Source organism: Notolabrus celidotus, chromosome 20, assembly GCF_009762535.1.
Source record: "Notolabrus celidotus isolate fNotCel1 chromosome 20, fNotCel1.pri, whole genome shotgun sequence".
NCBI lineage: Eukaryota > Metazoa > Chordata > Actinopteri > Labriformes > Labridae > Notolabrus > Notolabrus celidotus.
This window is the reverse complement of record NC_048291.1, coordinates 23789888-23815560: the sequence shown is the minus strand read 5'-3', so window position 1 is coordinate 23815560 and position 25673 is coordinate 23789888. Positions and strand designations below refer to the sequence as shown.

The 25673-nt window shown below is 42.9% G+C and overlaps 2 protein-coding genes across 4 annotated transcripts in view; one reads left to right on the top strand and one right to left on the bottom strand.

Annotated features, from left to right (window-relative positions):
* Window positions 1–3526, top strand: part of rnd2 (Rho family GTPase 2) — a 32145-nt gene extending 28619 nt beyond the window's left edge. For both annotated transcript variants that reach the window (XM_034711608.1, XM_034711609.1), the window contains exon 6: window positions 2485–3526. In XM_034711608.1, coding sequence (XP_034567499.1) covers window positions 2485–2754 — 270 coding nt within the window. In that variant the 3' untranslated portion in view covers window positions 2755–3526. The remainder of the gene's footprint in view (window positions 1–2484) is intronic.
* LOC117832463 (synaptic vesicle membrane protein VAT-1 homolog) overlaps window positions 1–25439 on the bottom strand; it is a 96804-nt gene extending 71365 nt beyond the window's left edge. For both annotated transcript variants that reach the window (XM_034711603.1, XM_034711607.1), the window contains exon 1: window positions 25333–25439. The gene's annotated coding sequence lies outside the window, so the exon portion shown is untranslated. The remainder of the gene's footprint in view (window positions 1–25332) is intronic.
* Between the last annotated feature and the right edge of the window lie 234 nt (window positions 25440–25673).

Here is a 25673-nt window from a genome sequence, read left to right as displayed (position 1 = left end):
AGGAGTGGGGAAGCACAGAGGGGATGTAAAATAGCTGGGGAGCGTTTGTGGCCAGGCCTACACTAAGCTATTGTTTCTGCTCAGTCTCAGGCTCTGTTTCATCCAAGGTGCCTCCTGTTTGTCCCTCTGACACAGCCAGAGAAAGTGTGTCACACAGCCCTAGCCAAAGCACATTAAACATTCTGGTGGTCTAATCCAATAGCCTGCGTTGTTATCCTGTCGCTGATCTTAAATTGAATTCCAACACAGCTGAGGAGTCACCGGCCGGAGAGTGACCACTGGGTGAACTCCAGACGTTTCCGCACTAATCTGCCTGAGATCCGATCGAGCTTTTCCACTTGTCACGACAATCTCTACCTCGCCCCCCCTCTCAGCGCCACCGCTGCTAACCCTGAATCTAAATCTGCCGTTTCACCTAATGAGGACTTCACTGAGCCTTATACGTGACTCAGTGCACAGCCATGATAGAAATCAAACAACGTGTGCTGGGAATGAAAAGCTCTCTGTGTTTGAGAGCATGCCACAGGAGGGTCATGGGAAATGCAGTCCCATCGTTCCATCTGTTACAACCTCTGCTTTTGTTGATCCTGCCTAAGTGTAGGTGGGACATCATGAAACAAGAGACAGCAGAGTAGCAGGGAGCGGGGCAAGGGGGAGTTTAAAATCAAATTTGTCTGATTTGATCTCAAGCAAACAATTTACAGTCTTAATTAACAGAGTATATTGTTTCATTACTCGGGGGAGCTCTACTGCTGGAGGACTTCTGTTCCACTTTCATCCCTTCTCTCTAAACGGCTGCACAGACTCTCTCACCTAGCACTGAAGAGTCGGAGCGCCTACATTATTCATGACTCTGATGGAGGAGCTTCATTTGTCTCCTGACCTGTTTAGATTATTGACATCCAGTCTGCAGTTTAGATCGACTCTTAGCCTTCCTTACACTGTAAAGATGTAGTTTTGTAGATCTGCCAATGCCACCGTGCAGTGAAACATGGCAAGCATAGTTTAAAGTTTGACTTTCTTTGTGAAGCACAACTCCCACAACAAAACAAAGGACACAAGAGAAAAGAGTGTTAAGAAAGGAAAGCAGCTCAAACAAATAAAAGATAAATTATAGGACAAGAAACTGAAATGTTAAGTTATCTGAGATCATGTTTTTGGGGAAAGAAATGTTGTGCCTGGCCTCGTCTGTCCACTTCTTCTTCCAACAATTGGTAGACAAATCCAGAGAGAAATTTGTGAGTGGCTCCATCTTCTGAATAATATCTCAGTCCTCTGCTCAGCCAGTGAATCTGTGAAGAGTCTGCTCTCATACAGCGGATCTCTTCCTGAAATAAAGAGTCCTGTTGTGTGCAAAGTTAAAGTGGAAGAACCTGAGAGAGCAGCTGAAAACTCCACAGGTTCTTCCACATGCCATCTACACTGATGTCAAAAGTAAAGTTACATAGACGGTAAAGGAAAAAGTCAAATATTGATCACAACTTGCATTTGAATGTACAGGTTTTAGAGTGACCCTGCCTCAGCAAAGGTTTTAAAGGTGACATATTATACTCTTTTTCATCAAAATATATTGGTCTAAGAGGTCCCCAAAACATGTCTTTAAAGTTTATTGCTCAAAAAACACTTTGAAATCAGATTTTGGCATGCCTGTAAACCCCTCTTTTTCAGCCCTGCTCAGAACAGGCTGTTTTCTGTGTCTGTGTCTTTAAATGAGAATGAGCTCTCTGACCACGCCCCCTCAGGAAGTGGAAGTGCCCTCGTCTGTCCAGCACCATGATCTAATGTTTACATGTTGGCTGCTCACAGACCCGCGTTACTTCAACCCTCTGAATCTGATCCAGAATCTGATCCTGACGGAGAGGCGCCTGCAGCAGGACCTTTCTGAACCATTGGTCACAGATTTAGTGTTTCCTGTTGTTTTATTTGTCAGTATGTCGACGTGTGTCTTGGTACACAGGTACGAACATGTAGCTATGTGGCTATGCTAACTAGCGCTAGCACTTTTCCATGCTAAATAAAAATCATCCACTAGATCTTCAAATCTGCAGACGTGGGGAGTAAAACCGACCTCTGTGTTTATTAAGACAGCCTACAACTAGCATGCCTCCCTCCTAAGCTCCTTGTTAGCACACATGTGTGCAGGGAATGAAAAAGGGAGGAGGGGTTGAGTTGTATTTTATACAGTCTATGGGGTGAACAAGCTCCGAGCTCTGACTTCCTGTTACAGACCGGATGTCGTTGTGACGTATGAAAAACACTGAAAACTGAAACGGCTCGTTTCAGCACACATTTACAGAAAGGTGGAGAAATCAGAACAGGGGCAGAATGGATTCTTTTCATTTTCGGGGGGTTTGTAGACAGGGACACATATTTCAGGTAGAGAACAAAAAGTCAATTTTGCATGATATGTCTCCTTTAAAAAAGGCTGAAAAATAAGTTTGATAACTCATCGTCTCTCTTTCTGTGTTTCTCTTTGTCTTCCAGGGAAGCACAATAGCTCGACAGATCGGGGCGGTGGCCTACACCGAGTGCACGTCCAAAGTTTCTGAGAACAGCGTCCGGGACGTGTTCCATGTCACCACGCTGGCGTCGGTTCGGCGGCCGCACAAGCCTCAGCTAAAACGTAGCAGTTCCCGCAGAGGTCTGAAGCGAGTGTCACAGCTCCCTCTGCCCCCGCTGCCGGGCCGGACTGAACAAATGGACGAGGCCCCGGCCATCAGGAAGGACCGGGCCAAGAGCTGTGTGCTCATGTAGTGACAGATGACTATGAATATATATATGTAAATATAAACACAGAATATATAAGAGAGGAGGTCTATTTATTGTTCTGTTTTTCCTCGTGGTTTGATCTTTTTTTTTTGCACTGCAGAGGAGTGAGGAAGAAACAAAACACAGCGCTGTGGAAAGAAATGCTTTGGATTTTTTCGTTTTTTGCAGCGTGTATATTTTCCGAGCTGTTTACATGTTTGTGTTGTTTTGAATACGATGACAAATTGGACGGAAACTTCTGGATACACGGAGGCAGTGATAGTGGAAGTGCCACCGAGTCCCGAGTTTATGAGAGGAATTAATTTTCCCAAAGAAGCGGACGAGCAAGGAGAGAGAGAAGCATGTGGAAGCGGGACATCTGTGGATGAAGCTTGTTTTCAGAGACAGTGTTTCTCAACAAACACGGTGAATAATCGTCTGGCTGTGCTGTCGAAAGTTGCTTCCTGTTGCCATATGTGAGAGGAGAACCTGTATGTACAGTAATGCTGAAAAGGGATTTTAGAGATTAGACGAATGATGGCTCAACCCAACCATTAGGAGCTGGAAATGAGATTTTGTAACAGGAATATGGCGAAGGTGTGTGTGAGCATTACCACCACAAGTGCATTTTAGAAAGCAGTCACAACATATCGGATTTCTTTTCATTTAACACAATTGTTTTCATCATCCGAACGTGTCAGTTTGATTCACTGAAGTTAAAGCTGTTGTCACTATTTTAAAGATGTTTCTTTGTGGAAAATAAAGTGGTAAAATGTTAGGTCTAGTTCTTTGTAATCTGTGCTCTAAATCAACAACTTAAAGCTCCTGTGTGGATCTTTCAGTTGAGGGGATTTTGGCGCCCCCTGTGGACAAAGTGGTGCCTTTTCTCTCTTTGCTTCTTTTATTTAATTCTGAGAGTGGTGTCTTTTTCTAAACAAGCACTGACTTTAAATTTTGAAATAAAGCAAATTTTGGAAGCGTCCAATTAAACACATTGTCGGACACCTACCCCACAGGTATTCAGGTATATATAATAACAACTCACGTTTGAATTGTTTATTGTAGCAGCAAATACATATTACATGTTTGGCGCCCAGACTCTGGCCTCATCACTCCCTGCAGATAAGTTTACATGGAGACATTGAGGAGTGATGAGCAAAACATACTGAACACACCCCGAAGCCTGCAGGTGGACGCTTGGGTGGCGGTGGGGATGAAAGAATATGCAGCAATAGGAATGCAGGGCAGCAGAGGCGTTGACAGGCAGAGGGAGAGATGGGAGATTTTCCCAGTTTAAATAGACCGCCAAATAGAGAGAGGCAGAGGCCGTGATTGGAAGATGGTTATGAGAGTGGGACATGTGACATGGGTATAGCAGTGCAGCTATAGTTGTCTGCCTGAACTAGCTCGCAGGCGTCGTTCCATTAAATTTAAAATAGATTCACATTGGTGGTCCTATTCGCTTTTTTAGGTCATAAAGAGGCATCAGTATTAATTTAAGCCGATTTGACAATCAGTGAAAAAACTCCTCACAGGAGCTTTAAGCTAAGTGTGACAGAACACTGCACTTTGGGCTACATGTTTTTATGTTTGAAAGGTGCTATATAAATAAAGTTGAGTTGAGAACAGAAATTTTCAATCTTTTTTCCATTAAAGCTCCTGTAAATAGTTATTCTCTGGGTATGAAACATACTCAAACTAGTGGCAATGTCTCTTTATGTTCTAGAAAAGCAAACAAGACCATCAGTGACAAGATCTATACTTTATACAGAATGTTGTGATTCATAACGCCTGTAACTACTGTTGCGGGGGTAGAGATAGGGCTGGGCTATAATTCGATAACGATGATTATCGTGATGTTATTTTTCTCAATATAAATATAACAAATGTTCGATACAAATGTGATACATTTAAACATGTAGTTACACCCCCAACCGATGGAAAGGGAGGGGGCGTTAATGTGTCTTAAACGCTAGTTGCTGCCCAACATTAGACAGAATAAGAAGACAGCATTGAACAGCCAATCAGGTCGCAGTATGAGAGGTAGGCGGGGCTTAACTGATTGTGCAAAAGATCTCAACCTGAGAAAAATAAGAATCTCCAAACCAAAACTTCACAAAAACCTAATCTTACATTAAAGACCTGCTTCCTGTCAGCACATTCAGAAATGATGGATTCAAGAAGCTAATCAGAGAACTTAATCCAGATACAAGCTCACAAACCGTCTTCAACTTTCACTCAGGAGCAAAAATCTGCCTTTACATTTAAATGAAATGATTAGATTTTTATGGTGATAATTATTGATAGACTGATATGAAAACCAAGTGTCGTGATTACACTTTTTAAATATTGTCTAACTCTAGGTAGGCGTCACATGAGATGACTGAACACACACTGATGTAAAGGTCTTTTTTCCCCACATTTTCTACAGCAAATATTCATGGTTACTAATACATTTGAGTTTTAAAAGAGCAGGACTGAATTTATTTTCGATAAAACACCACTAGGGACGTCAGTTTAGCTCAGTTGGTACAGCAGATGTTCCATGTACAGATTTTATACCCCCAATTCCCAATCCTGGCAGAACAAAAAAAGTATAGCTTTGAGATATGGGTGCAGCAATTCCACGACAAAAATCTAAGACAAAGTCAGTTGCTATAGAGTTTAAATTCTTCTTGATTGTACTTATGTCTGGGTTGCTGTAACAACTGAATTTCCCCCCCGAAGGATCAATAAAGTAACATCTTATCTTATCTTATCTTAAATATTGATAATGAGTGGCTTCATTGCATGTGTGAAGACATTTTGCAGCCTAACACTCTCTGCTGAGACTAGCATATGTGAAACAGCACATAAACAAACAAACAAAACATAGCAATATGTCAGAGGCTGATGCAACACCATCCGGTCTTGAGTGTTAAGATTTCAAGAGTTACTTTTAAAAGCTGATACCTAAATAAGAGCCATTAAGCCCTAGTCTTGAGAGGGAGCCAAAACCAACACAACCCAAAAGTTCCTCACAGGAGCTTTGAATGGCTTTAGAGATGAAGACCATGTGATCTTTGAAAATCATTATTATTCAATCAAAATCAATAATTTCAACCCTCTTCCTTTCTATCCATGCTCTCCTCCCCTGGCCTTCAAAAGTCACATCTGTAAATAACCTTCCACTTCCTGTTTTAATGTCACCGCTGTGCTCATGTGGCCCTCCCTGCGAGTCAAACAGCCCAGCCGACTGAGAGATGAGTCAGTCTTTGAAGGTAATGTGCACACTGTGCAGACCCGTCGGCTGGCAAAAGTTAAATTGAACTGCAGTACAGCGCCGGCGTCGACATAATGTAGTGTTTTTAAATGACTGACTCCATACTGCTACAGGAGCTTCAAGTCCATTCAGTGTGACAGATAACATGACATGTTCGCTCTTTCATCCGCAGAGAACAATTTGACCGTCTACTTCATCGTGCAACTCCAGACTTTTCACAGTTCTTTTTTCCTCGGCTGTTTCTGAAAGAGTCCATTGGTCAGATTCAGTGTTGACAGTTTCTTTTCAGCAGCACGACTTTGTGTCTGCGCTGTTTTTGAAGTTGGAAGGCTGATGTGTCCTGACAGCATTTAGGAGGAGGTGAGAGCAGACAGGCCCATACTGTAAAGTCCAAACACTCTGACAGTCTCTGAAAGCTGTACCTTTATTACTGTCAGAGTTGTCTGGCAACTTAACTGTGCTGACATGCCGGATAGACAATAAACCACTGACAAGATTCACTCAAATGATGGATGAAACGTCAGAGTGTCTGGTAGAGGAGAGGAGGAAAACAAGCTCAGACAGGAATCTAAAGATAGAGACAGAGGGTCCTCAGTTCTGAGAGGTTTAAAGCTTTGGAAGGATTTCAGATATTTTGAAAGTCAATGAAGTCGTGGCAAAAAAAAAGGGGTCAAGTATAACTTAAGCCTTTTCACTACTAAATATCCAAATGTATTGTATACTTTAGACTGATGGAAAGTCATTCAGTTTCTTCATTCACTCAAAACAAGACACTTTCTTTTCAGCTAAAATTACACCCTTCTGCAGGTTTTGGTGCAACATGCATGAAGCCAGGAGTCCAGTATTCTGTGTCCAAACCAAACTGAAGACCAATCAGTATCAGACACATTTTTCTTTGCAAGCTTCAAACTTTGAGAGACAGCTTTTAAGCAAACAATGAGATATGCATTTTCAAAGGCTTTTTTGCTGAGCACTCCATAAAGCAGAAAAAAAGGAGGTGAGACATTTCAAATGGACACAGGAGTCAGTGAGGAGCAGTGGGAAGGTGGTGCCGCGGGCAGGAAGTGAACAGTAGAAATGAGGCCAGCACCCACAGCAGGGGCAAGAGACCTGCTGTGCCCCTACAGTTTGGGCTGACACTTAAAGAGGATTAGGCTTGTGGTGCGAGTTTGTGTTTGTGTGTTTCACAGAGGGGGCAGTGGGCAGCATCATTTCCATTGCACTAGCCTGCATCTCCACATCAACCTGCATAACCGTCAAACAAAGCAGTCATGCAGACGCCGTTACAGACACGTGCTCATCTCACGGATAAAGAGAAAATTAGCAGCCGGCTTGTTTGTAAAATTAGAAGTTCATCTCGACGATCTCCCTCCCGTCAGCAGGTTTATTACAGCAGGATGTTGAGCCTCGATTTCAGCAATCTGATCAGCCATTTGCCCTTTACCGCTGAGACGCCGGGAGGATTAGAAGCACCTTTGTGGGTTCACGCTCTGATTCTGCATTCTTGAGTTCCCCCCCCTCCTTTCCTCTTCTCCGACAAGTACAGAGAGCCCAGCCATCTTATCCCTGATGTCATCCAAACAGGAAGTACACGATTGCATGACATTCTTAGATAATTTGAACAATTTGCAAACAGGCGTCTGGGCTCAGAAATGGCAGAGAAAGAGACAGAGAGAGAGAGAGAGAGGGAGGGAGGGGGGGCAGAGCGATTGACAGAGACACATTTAGAAGAAGGAGTGATGAGCAGTGAGAGAGACAGTACTTGGCCCGCCTGCTGACAAAAGCCTTCAGAGCAGAGCCACAAATTGCACTCAGTCATGAGAGGATTTGTAATGAGAAGCAGTATGTGACCAAGCTGAATTCATGCACACAGAAACACTTACACTCACAGGAAGCGGTAGGCATTCCACATTCATGATGCAGGAATTGACCATCAGTGAACAGAACAAGCAAACGCTTTCTACAGCATATTAATCTGATGACCTTTTCCCTGTTAGCCCTCAAGACTTTCAACTTTATTGTTTCCTGATTCCCAGCAGATGATTTCAACACAGCAGAGACCAACCTGGGCTCGTCCTCGGGGTGGTTTAGCAGTGAAAACACAGACTGTGGAGATTAATTATCCCACGGTTTAGTGCTTTCTGTACTAAAGTGTTGCTAATTAAAATCTGAGAGTGTGTGCTTTCATTTTATGTCTCCGTGAGTGTGTGTGTGTTTATCGTCTTTATGTCTGAGTTTACATCTGAGACAGCTTCTTATTACAGAGGGGAGATATTTTTATGCCTTTGACCATCAGTCAGACTTATTGATATTATAGGAGGTAGTGTTTCTTCCATCATGTGTTTTCAGGTGGAAGCAAACACACTGTTCCCCTCAGGGATTACAGGCTGTGTGTGTGTGTGAGAGCTGCTTGTTTTGACCGAGCCTTTCGAATGGAGGTCTGCTCAGACAAGAGAGATGGAGGGCTTCCGTAATGATATCCAGTGTTCTGGTTTAGAATCCACAGACTGATGGACATCTTGGAGGCTGTCCATGGAATAAAGACCACTTTATCTATGATTGTGAAGGATGGTTACGAGGGTTTATCTAAAGTAGCATGGCTGTAGTCGGTATAGATGAGCTGTTGCTAACAAATGGGTTGCTTCTACAACTTTAAACCAAACAGACTGATCGAACACCTATTTCAGTACACCTAATTATAGTTGTTGTCATGCACAGGATGCCAAATATCAAGACTACATGAAATAAAAAATCCTCCTGAGCCAAAGACAGGCGACACTATGTATGAAACCTGACAAAAACTGTCTGAAAAAGTACCACAACAACCAGCTGAGCATGCACATCAGGGTAACAATCATTTCCTGTTGTAGTTTACTTATTTCGTACCTTTCCATATTAAGTCCTAATTGTCTTCCCCCTGTATCTTTGTCATAATCAGGGCGATTAGGTTCAGAATTCAGCAGTTAATATTCATTATTTTCAGTGATAACCTGATTGAACTCAAGTAAGATACAGACAAAAGGTTTGATAGCGTGCAAGTTGCAACCACTGTCATCATTCATCGTTCAAGGTTAACTGGCAACAGAATCCACCCCTCACAAATGCCTTTAGTTTTTCATTCTTCAGATCTGGTGAATATATTCTGAAATCATGATAAAAACTGTGATGCCTTCATGAGGACTCTTTCCTCATGAAGGCATCGCAGCTGACAACATTTGACGCATTCCACTGGAAGTCACCAGATGACAGGGTCACTCTTAAAATCGGAACACCGCTTGCTATGAAATGGTCGTGATCCTGTCAAGATTCTTGAGTCCACAGTTGGAATATCAAATCTGACAACCAATCACACACCAACCGGACGTTTTGATGCTAGTAAGCAGTTTTTGATTCAGTGTTTCAAGCTGGATGACTCTCTTGGATGAATAGAGCGAAATACTGCCTCCATTGACAAAATGCACAAGTGTATTTTTGAGGTTACAGAATGGAAACGGGTCTGTTGGATTGTTAATAAGGCAACATGGGCGCAGACTTAGCCTAATGGTTAAGATGCACCCATGTAGCGGGTGATCAGGGTTTGAATCCAGCCTGCAGCCTCTTTCCCACATGTCATTCCCTCCACTCTCTCCCAGTTTCCTATACTATCCACTGTCCTCTCCTCTATAAATAAAGATGTAAAAGCCCCAAAACATATAACAAAAATAAAGCAACACCAACAGGTTAGTATTTTTTACTCTAACTATAATATTTATATTCAACAGAGCTCCCAAACACGTGACATGGCTGAAGTCTGCTAGGCTTGGTGGCAATATTTAGCACCTAATAACTCTGCTGTGTTTCCATCAAGCCTTTTTTTCGTTTGCCTGACCCAGGCTGAGTTGAAGTTAGCAGGTTAGCACCACTGTTGCCAACTTTGTGGCTATATTTGGTGTGGTTTCAGACTCCTCTAGCGACTCAAAAGCAATTAGCAACAAATCTAGGGACTTTTTCTGGTGTTAAATGGAGACTGTTGGAGACTGACGTGAAAGCATGTATCATTCTTACTCTACTAGACGAGCAGTGGAGGCTGCTGAGTCCCTCCTACAGGCTGCATTCAGAGCAGGAGGCGTTCACCCCTTCTGTTCTGAATGTAAATGTATCACGCCATTTAGATAGTTAATGTAGATTGTATACAATAAACATCTTGAAAATGTTATGGTTGAAAAATGTAATGTTTTACTTTGATTTGTTGTAGGCTTCTAAGTGTAGTTGTAAACATATTTAGTGTTTTTTAAACCTCTTTTTGTCTCTCCCTCAACGTTACATGTCTCTCTTGCAGCATCCATTACAATTCAAATCATGCAAATTAAAAAATGATGTCGTTTAGTGACTTTAAGAACAGCCAATAGCTACTTTCCTCACTGAGGAGTTGGCAACACTGGTAAGCACAGATATTCCTCTCTCTAGCAGTGTTTTATATAAAGCTGCTGACGCATCAGCTATTTCAGACACCTGTGCCACTGTGAACTGTTGCCTGTCATCACAAAACTCTGCCTGATGTTTCTCAGAAAGTTGTTAGTGACCGGACCTGAAACTTTACCTTAAACAAGAGTTTCTGCTTAGTTGGAGTGCTGAATCTGATGGATCGCCTGTTTTCATACGACCGAGAACACTAACCAGCTGTGTGCAGTTAATTACGTATTAAAAAAAACTACAGCAGCAAGTTGCAGTTGAAGAACTTTGTCACCTTGCTAACAGCTGTTCTATATTATGGGACAACCTGGCAGACTGAATTGTCACTCAAATTTAAGGACTGTACTAGAGTTCATCAATCTGCTGCACCGTCTGCTGCTGCTGATCAGGTGATAACACCGCTCTGATGATCAGGCGCTTTATATTCAGATAATCATAATATACTGTTTACAATACATGTCTAAAATAATAAAATCAAGAAACTCTCAACAGTTATCAACAAGACTGAGTCTGTAACTTTCCAGTTGGATTATTGGTTTATTGTTTGTGAAGGTCACTAAATCCCAGCCTCACCCACACAGCCCTCTCAGCGTTGAGATTTCCATACTTGCTGCAGGGCGTCTCCCGTTGACACGGTCACACATTAGGGAGATAGCCCGTTTTAGTTGTTCACTGTTTGGCTGTTAAGCAGCTCGTCTGGAGCCTTTGGGGGGTTCGGTGCCTTAATAAAGGTCACATCACTGTCAACCACAGACAGAGGGGGGAGAGCGTTATCTATTCACAGCTGCCAATAGGGTTTAACAATTCCTCTGCCTCCTATTACCGTTTGACCTGATGAGGCAGCCTCTTTTAAAATAAGTTTGAATTCATATCTTGAGATATGTCAGGGATCTGAAGGTAAATGTCACAGGAGCAAAAAAAGATAAAGTTCATCTTCAACCCTGACTTACTTGGATTTAAAAAAAAAAAGATAAAAACTAGATTTTTTTCACTCCTCAGAGCAGACTGCTCTTTTGGTACATATAACCGGAGCATTGAAGCTGATACCAAGATAACATGTTTGGAACAGGGCAGCGATTCTTGAAATGAGCTCCTCAGAATGAAATGCACAAGAGAGGACATCCTTACTGCAGAAGGTGGAGTATGTCAGGTGTGTAACCGGACTGACTTTAATATAATGATCTTCATTTCAGTCTAAATCTGCTGCACTGCAAAGCCACGACGTGATTCATCGGTAGGTGCTTTTTCCTTCTATTTTCCGATAAAGTGGAGAAGTAATTGGCTTCATCTGTACTTCAGCACCTGCCTGATCAATAACAGTTAAGTCACATCCAAGTATATCTGCTGTGAAGCCGGTCAGTGAAGTGTCATTGTGATGGGAAGCTGAAACCATCGCCGTTATGATATCACTGGTTCTCCATCCGGCACTGAATCCACTTCAAGATCCTGTTCATCACCTACAAAGCCCTCAACAACCTTGCCTCCTCATACCTGACCGACCTCCTCAAATGCCACTCCCTATCTCGCCGCCTCAGCAGTGGCGGTTCTAGACCAATTTTAATGGGGGGGGCCAGGCTGGGGCCAAGGGTGTTGTCAGAGGGACACATTCAACCCTGACAAAAGAGACTGAGAAGGGCGAGGACCGGCTGAGAACAAACTGGCAGAACATCAGTGCATCCCTATATACTAGACATATATACTACTGTGTACTATTTCAAAATGCAGACTGACAGCAGCTGTTTGGCTGTTTACACTCAACATGAGTCCCTTAGCGCTCTAAGGGACTGGAACCAAGTGCCACACGCATGTGTTCCGCCTGTGATATCAGCGCAATACCGAAGCTTTTTTTATCGTATAATATTATTTTGGTGTGGAGGGGGGGCCACAGGGGGTTCCAGGTTCAGTTTTACAGGGGCACTGGCCCCTGTTGGCCCCTCCCCCCAGAACCGCCACTGCGCCTCAGATCCTCAAATTCTAATCTCTTGTCCCTGAACACCAAGACCAAGCACCGCACCTTGGGGGACAAAGCCTTTGCTGTCGCTGCCCCAAACATCTAAAACTCTGACTCTCTTCACTCATTTAAAAATCAACACTTCATGTAAAGCAACTCTGAGAACTAGAAAAGTACTATATAAGTCTTATCAGTTATTATTATTATTATTATTATTATGATATCCTGTTTTAACCTTAATGTGAAGAAGGGATACGTCCTCCTGTAGCGAGGCTAAAAAATAAAAACACACTGCAGATTTTAACCTTCACTGCATTAGACATAATAAACTCCATACAACAGTCTTCACCATCACCGCCCAGCTGTGGTAATGTTTTATTAAAGACTAATTATCAGCTCCTGTTGTAACCACAGTGTTGTGTTCAAACAGTTATCTAGCAGGAGAAACTTGCTCGCTATGTTCCACAACCTCTCTCCGCTTCCTCGGAGTAATAAATTAACGGGCTCAGTCGGCTACCACCGCAAATAGATCCTCATTCTGTGAGAAACGCCGTACTGCAGCAGCTCATTCACCTGCTAATGATGAAGCCGCGTGCACAGTGTGAGTGGCTTTGATAACTCAGAGTCCTTCACTGCACTCCCATTGTCTCGTCCGATCATCAATGTAAACTTTCAATGCCGGGGTAATTAAATCCATTAGTAACTTAAGTGTGAGGACCTTCCTTCTTCATGTACAATGTGGGAGATGTTATCCTCAAGCTGTGCAGGTAAAGCTCAGTCTGTGTAAGTGGAACACTGAAGAAAGCTACAGATGAAAACAGAAGAAGACAAACATTACAAACATGTATTCAGTCCAGCACAAAGCATGATGGGATAAAGGTATAATGAGCGACAGCTACAGTTGCATGGTTAGATGTCGTCTTTTCAATGTAAGTGGATGTTTTCTGACATTTCCTCTTTATTATTGGAAGCAACTCTTCACCCAGTGTGACATGAGGCTGAGCTAACAGCAGGAAAAACACTCGAATATGTGCTCATGTGAACACTCAATAGTGCAGGCAAAATAAAGGACTATATATCAAACCACAGCAGTCAGACACATGCGGTTAGAGGAACTATACGTGACATAATTTGGTGCTTCAACAATGTAGGCACTCAGCTTGGTGTAACCGCCTCTATGTAACACCATGTACAATATGCATGATGGCAGCACTTTGGGTAATTATTATCCCGCCCCACCTTTGGATATGAGAATAAGCAACGCAGGCTGTTTGAACATAATGTCAGCAAGGAAACAAGCTCATCATCAATCCTCTCTCTGGGGAGAAAGTCTCTCAGCCTCTGGCAGGCTCAGTCGAGGTGATTATAGAGTAATAAAACCCGAGTCCACTCGTGTGTCGTAGAACAGGATTCTCAGGCCGGCTAATCTGAGCCTCAAATCCTCCTCCTGCACACATGAGGCAGCAGGATTTCTGAAATATGAGCTCGGTTTGGACAATTAGATACACATAAGAGAGCCAGGCAGGTGTTTCGTAACCTCTCACTGCTGTTGGATTTGTCTTTCCATAAGTGATTCACTCTGTTTATTATCAGCAGTGTTCTTATGAGAACAAGAAGCAGAGGAATATCCGCATCCTTCAGCGAGTCTTCCCCTCTTCTCCTCTTTCACTACCTGACAGGATGGATACAACATGATCGTTGCAGAGTGTGAATCTGACCCTGATCCCCGAATGAGTTTCCACAGAAACACTGACGTCATGCAGCCGAGGCGGTTGTGCTTCAGAATGTTAATGAGGATCGCTGATGTCCAAGACATGTTGTCAGTTACCTGCCAGAGGTGAGTCACTTTCAGGAAGTGAGAGAACAGACATCACTGGAAAACAAAAAGTGCAATATGTTTGGAGGAAATAGCTTGAAGAGGAAGACGGAGACAAACGGAAGTGAAGAGATGGAGAGGGATTAAGACATGGGTGGTTTAATGGTATAGAAACAGCCACCGAGCCGTTCCTAATCAGACCTGTGTAGCCCTGAGCACACTCTCCGACATGACGCATGTCTGAAGGAGGGTGTTAAGCTTGCTCCCACTTCCTCTCCCTTCATCTGTCTTTATGAAAAGTCGCTCTTGTTCACCTGTTTCCCCGACACCTAAACTCCTCAAACTTAGAAAACTTCTGCACTATGATCCAGTCGTTTGCTGTCCTTGTGTTTTTTTTTATTAGAAGGTGCAGAAATAAATGTTTCTGTGCATTAAATTGAACTTTTCATTGGCTGTGCAAGCTCAGCTGTGTATTATTCTGTGTAGTTTATAGGAGGGGTGGATATTTTGGCTGCAGTCCAGCCCCAGCAAAGCCATCATTGCCAGTTTTGTGGGGCTAACACCAAGTTGGCAGCAACTGCTTTCAGACGCAGAGCAAGAAATAGAAAGACAACTTTGTTACATGAGCTGCTGCTGCTGCTGCTGCTGCTGCAGTTGCTTCCTGTATGTTGCTCCTGTAGAGACATGGCTGCAGTGAGGAAAGTAAGACCACGAGCATGAATTTATGCATGCTATTACATACTCACATGCACAAAAGACAACATGGCTATTTTACTCTCTGCTTGAACTACATCCATCAGTCTGTGTCTGTCTGATAAGAGAATAATATAGACCTCATTAATTAAAAACAGAACATATATTTGAGGAGCAATCTACTAATTTATAAAAGTAATCAGTATATTTCCCTCCAGCACATAAGTTTACTGTTGATTTTTTTTTAACTTTGAGGACATTTCATTGTGTGTGTGTACGTGAGTGTGTTCAAATATCCCTATTTATAGAGGGATCTAGTTGGTTTGTTTTGCATTGCATGTGTATGTGTGTGTCTGTTCCTTTGCCTACGTGCATGTGTGTGTGTCCGTGTTTATTTATGCTCTGTGGAAATGCATACATTTCTTTCTGGGCAAAGAGGCAAACAGATGAGCAAACTGCAAGTGAAGGAGGGCCGGCCTGGAGGCTTTTGTGTGCGAGTGTGTGTTTGTGTGTGTGTGTGAGTGAGAGTGAGAGGTGGTTACAAAAGCGTGGTAAGGCCTGGTCTTGGTCCACCTTGTGAGTTTGCTTTTGTGTTTTTGGCTGGACATAACTCTTTCTGATGGCTGAGTCCTGTCAGCAAGATGTGTGGCCTCCATTCTGCATGACACATAAATCACTGCCTCCCCCCTCTGAGAGAATTTACACCACACATCCATCGCTTGGAAAGAGCATGGACCACAGAAAAGAAACATCCAACAAAGTATTCTCTCACCCAGGCTTTTACAAGGAACTACATGTTTGCAAAACACACACTGCCTCTGGTAGCTTTTTCTCCTCAGCTTAGAAAACTACATTCAAAAGACAGCCCTACTATACTCCTTGTTAGGTACTGTAAATCCATGTATATTTTAATGTATTTCCAACTCTTACACAACAGTCGTGCTCTATTCTTAGCTCAGGTCTTTTATATTCTCTCCTCTACTTCCTCCAACCACGGGGTCTACATTCTCCTCTCTGCATTCATGTTCCTGAACATGAAAGCATCACCGTGGCTTTTCTGATGAAATGTTCAGACCGGTTAGAAACCAACCGAGCTGGTTGTGTGGAAGCATCCAACACCAGAATGTCATCCTGGCTTATAAATGAGTCCTACACCCCGGGGCAGGCCCTGGAGCCAGGGTTGGGGCTCTGGCCCGGCGGAGTCAGAGGAGCACACTGAATGCTCAGAGCTGCAGCAACACAAGCGGAAACGCATTTCACACCGGGGAGGTTTCCTGCGGCAAAAACAAGCTCACGTTTAGGTTTGTTAGCTTAAGCTGGCAGCCATGAGGATGTGGGATTTTGTTAGAAGTGCAGGTACAAAGCTGACAACTGGTCGGTTAAAGGAAATACTCATGATTCTTTTAAATGAGTGGTTTATTTCCCCTGCTGCTCGGCTCTTTTCCATTTTACAAGATTTTTCTTGTGCAGGCTGAGGCTTTTCTGTTAAATCATATTTAACACAGTGTAAGCAGCAAATGCTTTCACTTGTTACTCTCTGGGGATAAAAGGAAAGTGTGCAGTCATTAATTTCAATATGAGCAGCAGTTTTCGTTTTAAACTCATTTGTGGGAAATGTTTGCCCACTGGCAACTACGTACTCAGGGTGTTTCTCTTTAAATGATAATTAAGGGAATTAAATCAATGAAGGAGACACTCTCTGCTGACGGCTGCTGCTTATCTTTGAAAATCTGAAGTGGTATGAGGAAGATATATGCTAAATGTATGTATGTATGTAAATACCACGTAACGTAGGATGATCTGAGAGGGAAGCATAAAGTGATTAAGAGCAGATTTGAAACAGGCTCTGTGCTGCATAGATCTTAATCTCCAAAAATAACAACTAAATTTAGATTGTTGTCATTGCTTTCAAGTACAGATGTGCAGGGCCGGGTCCAGACTTTCTGACAGGGGTGGCCCAACAGAGGCACTGATTTGTGCAGGGGGGAGATGAAGCAATGAACTGACACATGAAGACATAATTGTATCTATTTAACCACAAACATTTAAAGATTGTAAAGTCATTTTTATATCTAAGGAGGAACACAACTGAGTGGCAACATATAAATCTTTGAAGAAGCAACAAATAAGAACCAATGTAAGAAAAAGTCTGCTAAAGTAAAATGCAAGGAAAGCTCCTCGCAGCCTGAACAGTCGATTTTAAGTTCCACCTCTGACAAGGAAAATAGTCAATCATTTGGGATTTTAGAGTGGCACCTTGGGTGGCCAAATCAGATTTCAAGGGAGTCCATGCCACCCCTATAAGGCCCTATGATTTCCGCTTTCACAGAATCGCAGACGGAATCGCGGAATTTGCCAACAAAAATGGAGTATACTGTTAAACGTGGAATATTGCAGAAATTGACACAATGTGACTGAAATGCTGTCATCATGAGGAGAAGGAACGTTTGTCTGGGGAAATGTTTCCGGGGACTGATTATTAGTGGCACACCCCGTGCATCTCCTCCAAGCGGCAACCTCCGGTCTCAAACTATTAAGCCCATGTGGAAGTGTTATAAACGGCAATACATTGAGAATCCGCTTGAGGCTGGCTGCAGAAACACCGGAAACCACATAGACATGAATGGGAAAAAGACGATCTTTACAGCATTAATAAACATGTTTACAGCCTGGTTCAAAAAACGGCTTGGCCCTACAAAGCTAATCTCTCTAATGGGACACACTGTACAGGGGGTGAATTTTTTTCTAACGTGATGGTTCAGAAGATATTAAGATTTAGAGTTTTTGCCCAAATAAGGACATGACTGACATGACTCCCGGTCGGGAACACATAGCTGTTGGCTAGGAGACTCACACTACGTCACACTCTGCCTGGTTGAGTTCAGCATTTCCAATATGGCTGCCGCCGTCGATTGGCTTCAAAACAGCTCTCAGGAACAGATGGGTGACGTCACGGATACTACGTCCATATTTTATACAGTCTATGGCATCTCCTCACAAACACTCACCCGCCCCCTCCCAAAATAAACAACATGTCGAAGCGGCCACCAGAAACACCGGCGAAGTCTGCAAAAAAAACGACAAAACTCATCTCTTACTCCAAAATACAGAGCTGAACAGTTCCCAAATGACTTCTTTGTGTCAGGTGACATGCTTTTTTGCAAATTCTGCCAACATACTGTTGACTGGAAACATAAAAACACGTGTGATGACCACTTGTCATCCAAAAGCAATGTGAAAAACAAAGGAAAACACCGTGCTGCTAATGCTAGTCAGGCCGACCTGCACTTCCTTTTTGCATTTAATCAACGGACATTTTATTCACTGACACAAAAAGCACACACTATATGGTGGTGAAATAAGTGTAAAGGGTAAAAAACAGAATTCTAAAAAATTTAAATGGAAAAAACAGAATTTGAAAGAAAATGAAATGGATTTCCCAGGGCCCTACACCCCTCTGGACACGCCCCTGTAGATGTGTCCATGTTGGACAGTGAAGTCTTCAGTGTTTCTGCTTCTTCTCAGTCTTCCCGTGTTTGAGTGTGACAGTAAACAGCACACAATGAAGAAAGAACTCTCTTACCTTTACACTGAAGTGCTTTGCCAAAGAAAGAGCCACTATTTAAAGATGGATTGCCTGTTTAAACAGCATGTACAATTAAGAAGATTATGACAGTATATATCCTGCGCTTGCATTCAGAAAAGGCCCATCGGCCTCCTATCCGCTCTCTTTTTTCAACTCTATTCTTTTATAATTCCGTCTTTATCTCTCGCTCGCTGATTACTTCTTTTACAGAGACAGTGACACAGGCGCTCGCTGAAAGGCCAGTTACGAGGAGAGATGTGTTAACCGTGCCATCGCCAAGGAAATTAGCCACTGTTTGTGATTTAATTTCAGATTTTCAGGCTTAATTACTTGTGGGTGTGTGCTGCAGGGGGGGGTGCATATTTGTATGTGTGACATTGTGTGGCCCAGCACTTGTGCACATATGTAGAAAAACAAGGACATAATGTAGATAGCCTGCAGTAAAGCACGTGTGGCTTCCTTTAATGATGCCACTTAAATATGAAGGCAATTATCTAAGACGGTCTCAGTTAGCTCTGTCTCCTGGAAAGAAGGAGGTGAGCTATTGTGTGTGTGGCATAAAAGTGTTATTTACAGAATAATTCTGCTTTGATAAGTAACGGTGGAAAGAGACCTGAAAACTCCAGATGGACTAAAGGATGAGAAGAGACTATCAGGGTAAAATATATAGCGTTACAGGGCAAGAGACCACAGAGGTCACAAGTTGTTCATCTGTCCTGCACCTTTGGCTTAACTCTACCATATGTGGTTGAAGGGACTAAATCAGACTGATTGTAATTGTTTTGTTATCTAAGATCACATAATCTGGTTTATTTTGTTGGTTATTTTTCAAAGAAAAACTAGACTGAGTAAACCTTTACAAGATACAGACTTTCAAGATACCCAATCCAGACAACTGGCTCTCTAAATGAGACTACATACGACACGCTTTGTCCATAGGGAGCGTCCAAATCCATGAAAGATCTGTATACAGTTGTTTGAATTAAACATTTTATGTTTGATAAGGACAGTTTTTTTTGTGTTTTTTCATGACAAATGTAACATTAGATGAAGAACTACTTAAGCCTACTTAAAAGTAGCCAGCCTACTCCATCAGTTTGTCTGTGATTCTTCAACCCATCCTTCTTCTACTTCAATTAACCTTTTCCCTCATCCCCTTCTGCTCAACTTGTGCTTGCTTCTCCCATGCCCTTGTCTAATCCTAGTTACAGCCTGGGTCAGGATCCGCTCTGGCTTCATAAAGCTGAGACGGAACCCCCATCCTGACTCTTCTTCTGCTGGGCCACACTACTCACAGATATTCATTAAATGTTTGAACTCATATCCTGGTGTGGCGTGGTCCTTGTTAGTGAAATAGCTCTTGAAAATTTCAGTTTTGCTTGATTTTTATTATTATTATTATTAATTTTATTAATCTTTATTTAACCAGGTTGGTCCATTGAGCTCATAGATCTCTTTTTCAAGGGAGACCTGACCAGCAGCAAAACCCCACAAAGTTACAGACATGTAGTTCTAGTGAAAGTTCAGACAGGAGGACAATCACAGCAGTTGTTTAACTCTCCTCTCCCTCATTCAATAGTTCACCCGCTTCCATCTGTATGCTCCGGAGCTGTCATTGGTTAATCAGCGGCGGCTGTCATCCAATAGCTCAGCGGCACGCCCTTATCGTCAGCTTATCAACTTTCTGCTGTCTTTTTAAATGTGTCTCTCTCTCCAGCTTGTTCCTTCTTGCATTGATGGTGCTCACACCTCCACCACCCCATCTCCACCTCGTCTCTGCAAAGTCTTCAAATCCTAGAATTCATCAACCACCAGTGTCTGGATCTCTTCTGCTGCCAAATTCACACATCCTACACTCACAAAATTATCCCCATAGTCCCTACGCCAAAGATTTCATGTTTCATTATTCATTAAGTTGTGATAAATAACATTTAATCTTCAAACTGTGTCTCTCCTAATTGAAATAGCCACACAGAACCGAAGTACACTTTACAAGCACAACCTTAAGCGCAGAAAAAGCCATTACCTGGGAGGCAGTTGTAACAAGATACACTAAAAACAACAACATCCTAAAGATTCAGCTTCAAGGTCTTTCTTTATTTGAAAACAAAAAGTGACACCAGCTCCTTGAGTTTCAAGCCATTCTGCAATAAATTCCAGGCTGAGGGTGCAGAATACCTAAAAGCCCTTTTCCAAATTTCTGTACGAGCTTTTGGGACAGAAAGCATTGAAAAGTCCAGGGCACTTTTCTGTGTGATAAAGACACAGAGGTAGTGTGGCAGCAGACCAGGAATAGCCTTATAAATGAAAATGTACCAATGTACCAACCTGCATGTCTCCAGAGACGGCCAACCAACCCGCGAGTACAACTCATAACGGTGAGTCAGAGCTTTACAATTGGTAATGAACCTCAAGGATGCATGGTAGGCTGCATCAATCTTGTGAAGACACTGAGCAGTGGTGTGCATGTAGAAAATGTATTAAAAGTTTGTCAAATGTTGTTCCTGTAAACCAGCCTGAATCTAGTCCTCTACTGGGATACAGCTGGCCTCACACTTGAACACTTTAGATCTGATCCAATCTGATGGTTTCAGTCTAATCATGATACTTTGGAGCACCTGAGCCTGGAAATAAAAATGGATTTGGAGGAATCTGTAACATCAAGGATAGTGTCTAGTGAATACTTTTTTCAAGGGACATTTCAAACTATCAACAAGGCTTTTTCAATCGTTATGAGTTGCTCTTTGAGGCCAGGATATATTATATGGTATGATATATTTATATTATGGTGGGATAGACTCTGGTTAAGGATTAATAGTTGTCACAGGTTAAAAGAAGATGAACGTTGGCTGCAGTTGTGAGTCTCATGAAGATCATACATCAGTCCCTTCATGGACCTCCACACCTTTAATCTTCACCTTGCTGCACAACGGCACATCACTTCCTGCTTTCTACCTGAACTTTGCCATTACAATCATTTAAAGAGGCAGATTTTAAAATGTTCTATACTTCCCAGAGAGAGGCTGAGACTGGCTTTATGTTTGGCTTTAGTGTGATTCTGAAGAAGCTACAGATCTGTATCTAAAGGGATGTTTACACAGCCCGACCAGGTGATACCACAACCCACTGTGTGCTGAAAGCTGGTATTAGAATTTAAAATTGAATAAGTGATACGAGTATTTAAATATCTTGTAATATATCATAATAAACACACACACACACAGTCTGCATGTCATTCACAGTGTCTACCCTGATTATGTATAGAGGTGAGTGATGGACATGTTGCTGAGCACAAGGGTTTCCTTTTGCCATCTGCTCAAAGACTCAACAGCAGACACACACGCACCCTCTCACAAACACACACACATGATCTCACACACAAACACACACACACACAGTAGAGCTTGTATAAACATGTACACTCTTCCAGAATGAGGCCTGGGTCACTGACTCTCACAGAGGAGGTCACAGGCTGCAGCAGCGGACTCAGCGGCTGTCTTAGCGACACTGAGGACTGTTAGGATTGACAGGTGAGCGTTTTACAGCAAACCGTATCAGACAGAAGTCATACTGATGGCAAGCAAACAAAACAATGCTTCTCTTTTCACTTCCAGAGCCACAAGAAATATTAAACCACAGAAAGTATTTGACTAAAGTTTTCCCCAAACAATCGTCTAATGTCAGAAAAGAAAAGAAAAGAAAAATGTCTCATGCATAACAAAACCCACACAGACTCGCATCAACACACCTCTGAAATCACTTCTCTGAGAGGGAGAGAGAGAGAGGGGGAAAAAGAGATGACAAAGCAGCAGCGATACAATTGAGCCTTGAACACAACATCAATATCTCCTATTGATTTTCCTTTTGTCCTGTCACAGAAAAACGAACAATTTCACAACAATAGACCGTCCTCGGTCCTCTGTTCCCTCCCCGGCTCGAGCTCTTCATTCTCCTCTGCAGCCTTTTATTGCTGAGGCTGGAAATAATGACATAATAGCTGTAGTTTTTTTCTCTGCAGGTTGTAGATCAGGGTCAGTAGCAGGCAGAGGTGGGGGTGTTTCCATTTCATCTGAGTAATTTTATCATCCTGGGTCACGGCTCTTCGGAGCCAGGGGTCAATCAGGGTCAAGGGGAAAAGTCCAGAGGAGACAGAGCATGGAGGGACCAAGGTTTCCCTGTGTTTTATCAGTAGTTAGTTAGTTTTTACTCTGAGTGTGTGAGATAATGTGTGAATTAAAGCTTACTTAGTGACGTTTTCTTTTTGCAGAGAAGAGTTTTGCTTGTTAGTAGTGAAAACAACAAACGGTGTGGTATCTTGTGTGTGTTGGGGTTTTGCAGGCTTAAAAAGGTCCAGACTAAAATGACTATTTAAATGCACATCAGTATTTGTATTCCTCTGGCCTTCTCCTGAGGTCAGCTTTGTGTGACAAAACAAGTATCAGGGGGAAAAAATGTAGATGGGCAACCGAAGCGGCAGAAGTTGTAATCTGTGTCTAGATCCCTCAGCAGGACTTCAAGTACACACTTGAAAGACACAAGAAGAGGAAGCAGACACTCTTGGCTCTGGGTTTGATGAGTGTTTGGTTGGCACTGGTGGGTGTGTGATTGTTATTCTAATAGCACAGAGGCTGAACACTGACCGGCCTCCCCTGGAGAGATGAGAGATGTGAGAAAAAAATCAAATTAGCTGAAAAACAAAGAGGCATCCGCTGAAAGGCAGCCACATCTCTGGTGACTGGCAAACAAACAAACAAACAAAGCCCCTCCCACCTCCAGCTCTCCTGAGAGGAAGAGCCACGCCCCCTCTGACAAACCAGCCAGGACTTGGGACTTCAAAGCAGCCGCATACAAATGCCACACACTGGGTCCGTCTGATACATCTCCGGTCATGTGACTGAAGGCCAGGTGCACTCAGACCGGGGTCCTGGCAAGGGGACGTTATCACTCCCCCTGGAAGTTTTGATCGGCAGCCAATCAGGGGCAGTCCCTCCTTAGAGATGGACACTTTAGAGGATCGGACCACCTCCCAGATTGGCTGAGCACCTGCTGCTCTCCAATATGCCCACCCGCTCCTCACAGTGTCACAACAGGCCTCTCATTCACACTCCACAAGCCCCCCCTCCCTCCTTCCATATCTTCCCCTGCCAGGTGGGAGCAAACACATGCCCGCTGTCTCATAAACACGGACACGTGCCAGCGTTGCCCGGTTAGCTGCGTGGAGCCCTGAGACACATCCAACTATCACACAGGCTGCTGTTGGAGCCAAACAGTTCAGGGAGGAGCCAGACAGGCAATAACAGAACAAATCCCACAAACCTTTAAAACACACACACACACACGCACACATGCACACAGAGTTAATCAGACAATAGAAAGAACAAAGCAGCAAAAGTGAAGAAAGACAGAAAATGGCAAACAGCCGTGTATGAAGCAGGCCTCATAAAAGATTTTCAGCATGAATAAACACAATATAGCAAATCTTCACAACGTATTTTTAGAAGGAGGGATGGAAAGGGAAGCCAAATAAGAAATTGCCTTTCCCCTCTGTTCGTTCATTTCCTGCAAAGAGGCAATGATGACCAATATGGCTGACTATCAAACCACAGCGCCTTCCTGCAAATAGCCGTGTAATGTAGGCAGGAGCGGCATTAGGAGCTACCGCCGAGCTGGAGGCCCGTTGATGGGGCCAGAGCAGCTCCCCCGATGATGACAGACACACGGGGGAAATCAAGCCAATCATTCACTCCCCCACCTCACACATCCTAATGCTCCTCTCTTTCCCTTTACCTCTGAATAACCGCACTCCCGCTCTTTTTCGTTTCTCTCACCTGTATCACTCTCAGCCTCCTCTGCCATTGATCTATTAACCCGTCCACTCTGAGCAGAGGAACCAGAGCAATCTCCGTCTGGCAAAACTAATTCAGTAGACAGTGTAATGCTCTCCACTTCAGCTAAGCTCCAACTGGAGCTCTTGAACTGGAAATTACATTTTCACAGCTTGCTAACACTGAATTAATGCCAATTATAATGGCTGTTTGAGATGAAGATGAAAACAGGCGCTATATTTCAAGCCAAAGGAGCATATTTGTCTGAAAATGTTGATACCACTTTTTGACTGCTGCAAACCAGAGGACACTTCTATTCGCCATCTGCTCCTTACAACTCGTACCTTTTCATCTTGTCTCCTTTAAGCAGTGTTTGAGACATGCAGCTTGTAATAATGGAGATCAAGGAAGCAGCAACATGCAGCATCCTGTGCAAAGAGAGCTTAAACAGCAGGGGAAGGGCGAGGAAAAGAGAGGAAAACAGACAAAGAGCTCTTGTGTCTAGAGGAGAGAGAGGGAATAATTTGAGGGAAAATGACGGCACTTGGGAGAGAAGTTAATAGTGATAAAGTACTCGGCTGGAAGAAAGTCCCCTCAAATCTATACAGCTGTAGCTGCTCAGCTGACACCGAGAGATTGCATCTAAACTGTTTTCTTTTGCCAGTAATGACAGGCTGGGAGAATAAGTGAGTGTTTAGAGATATGTAATGTACTGAGTCACACACAGAAAGCATATTAAAGACATTAAAACACCATCAAACTGCAGCTTTGAACCAGCCCCAATGTTTCCACCTGTCAGGGTTTGAAACTTTTAGAAACTTCAGGAAAGAATTGACGTCCACAGACTTTAAAACTTTTATGTGTTAGTCAATAAAAACAGCACGCAAACATCCATTTAACCCAGTTAATGATTGTAAAGAAGTCCACATCTGCAAATTATCCATTAAAGTGTTTCATCACATTAAATTTTACTTTGTGATGTGTGCACTAAAAACTTACAGTTGTGACGAGAGAGTCTGGATCACGCTGTGGTTGAGAAACAGCAGGATGGAGATGGATGCATGTCTCAGCAGTACTTCACTGACAGCTAGATCAGCTTCACAGCAGGACACTTCCTTGTTTCTTGTCACATGTCACTTAACAAACCAATCAGAGGCCAGGATGACTCAGGTCAAGGTAAATGTAAGGTAAACCACAGAGGTAGATTCAGCATGTTTTGGTGACAGTTGCAAGATGCTGCAGAAAAAAACTCAACATGTTGATTTAGAAATGAGAACCTCTGGACACAAACATGCAGAACGTTTTAGTACACTACAATTAAATACATCTATTAACTCATA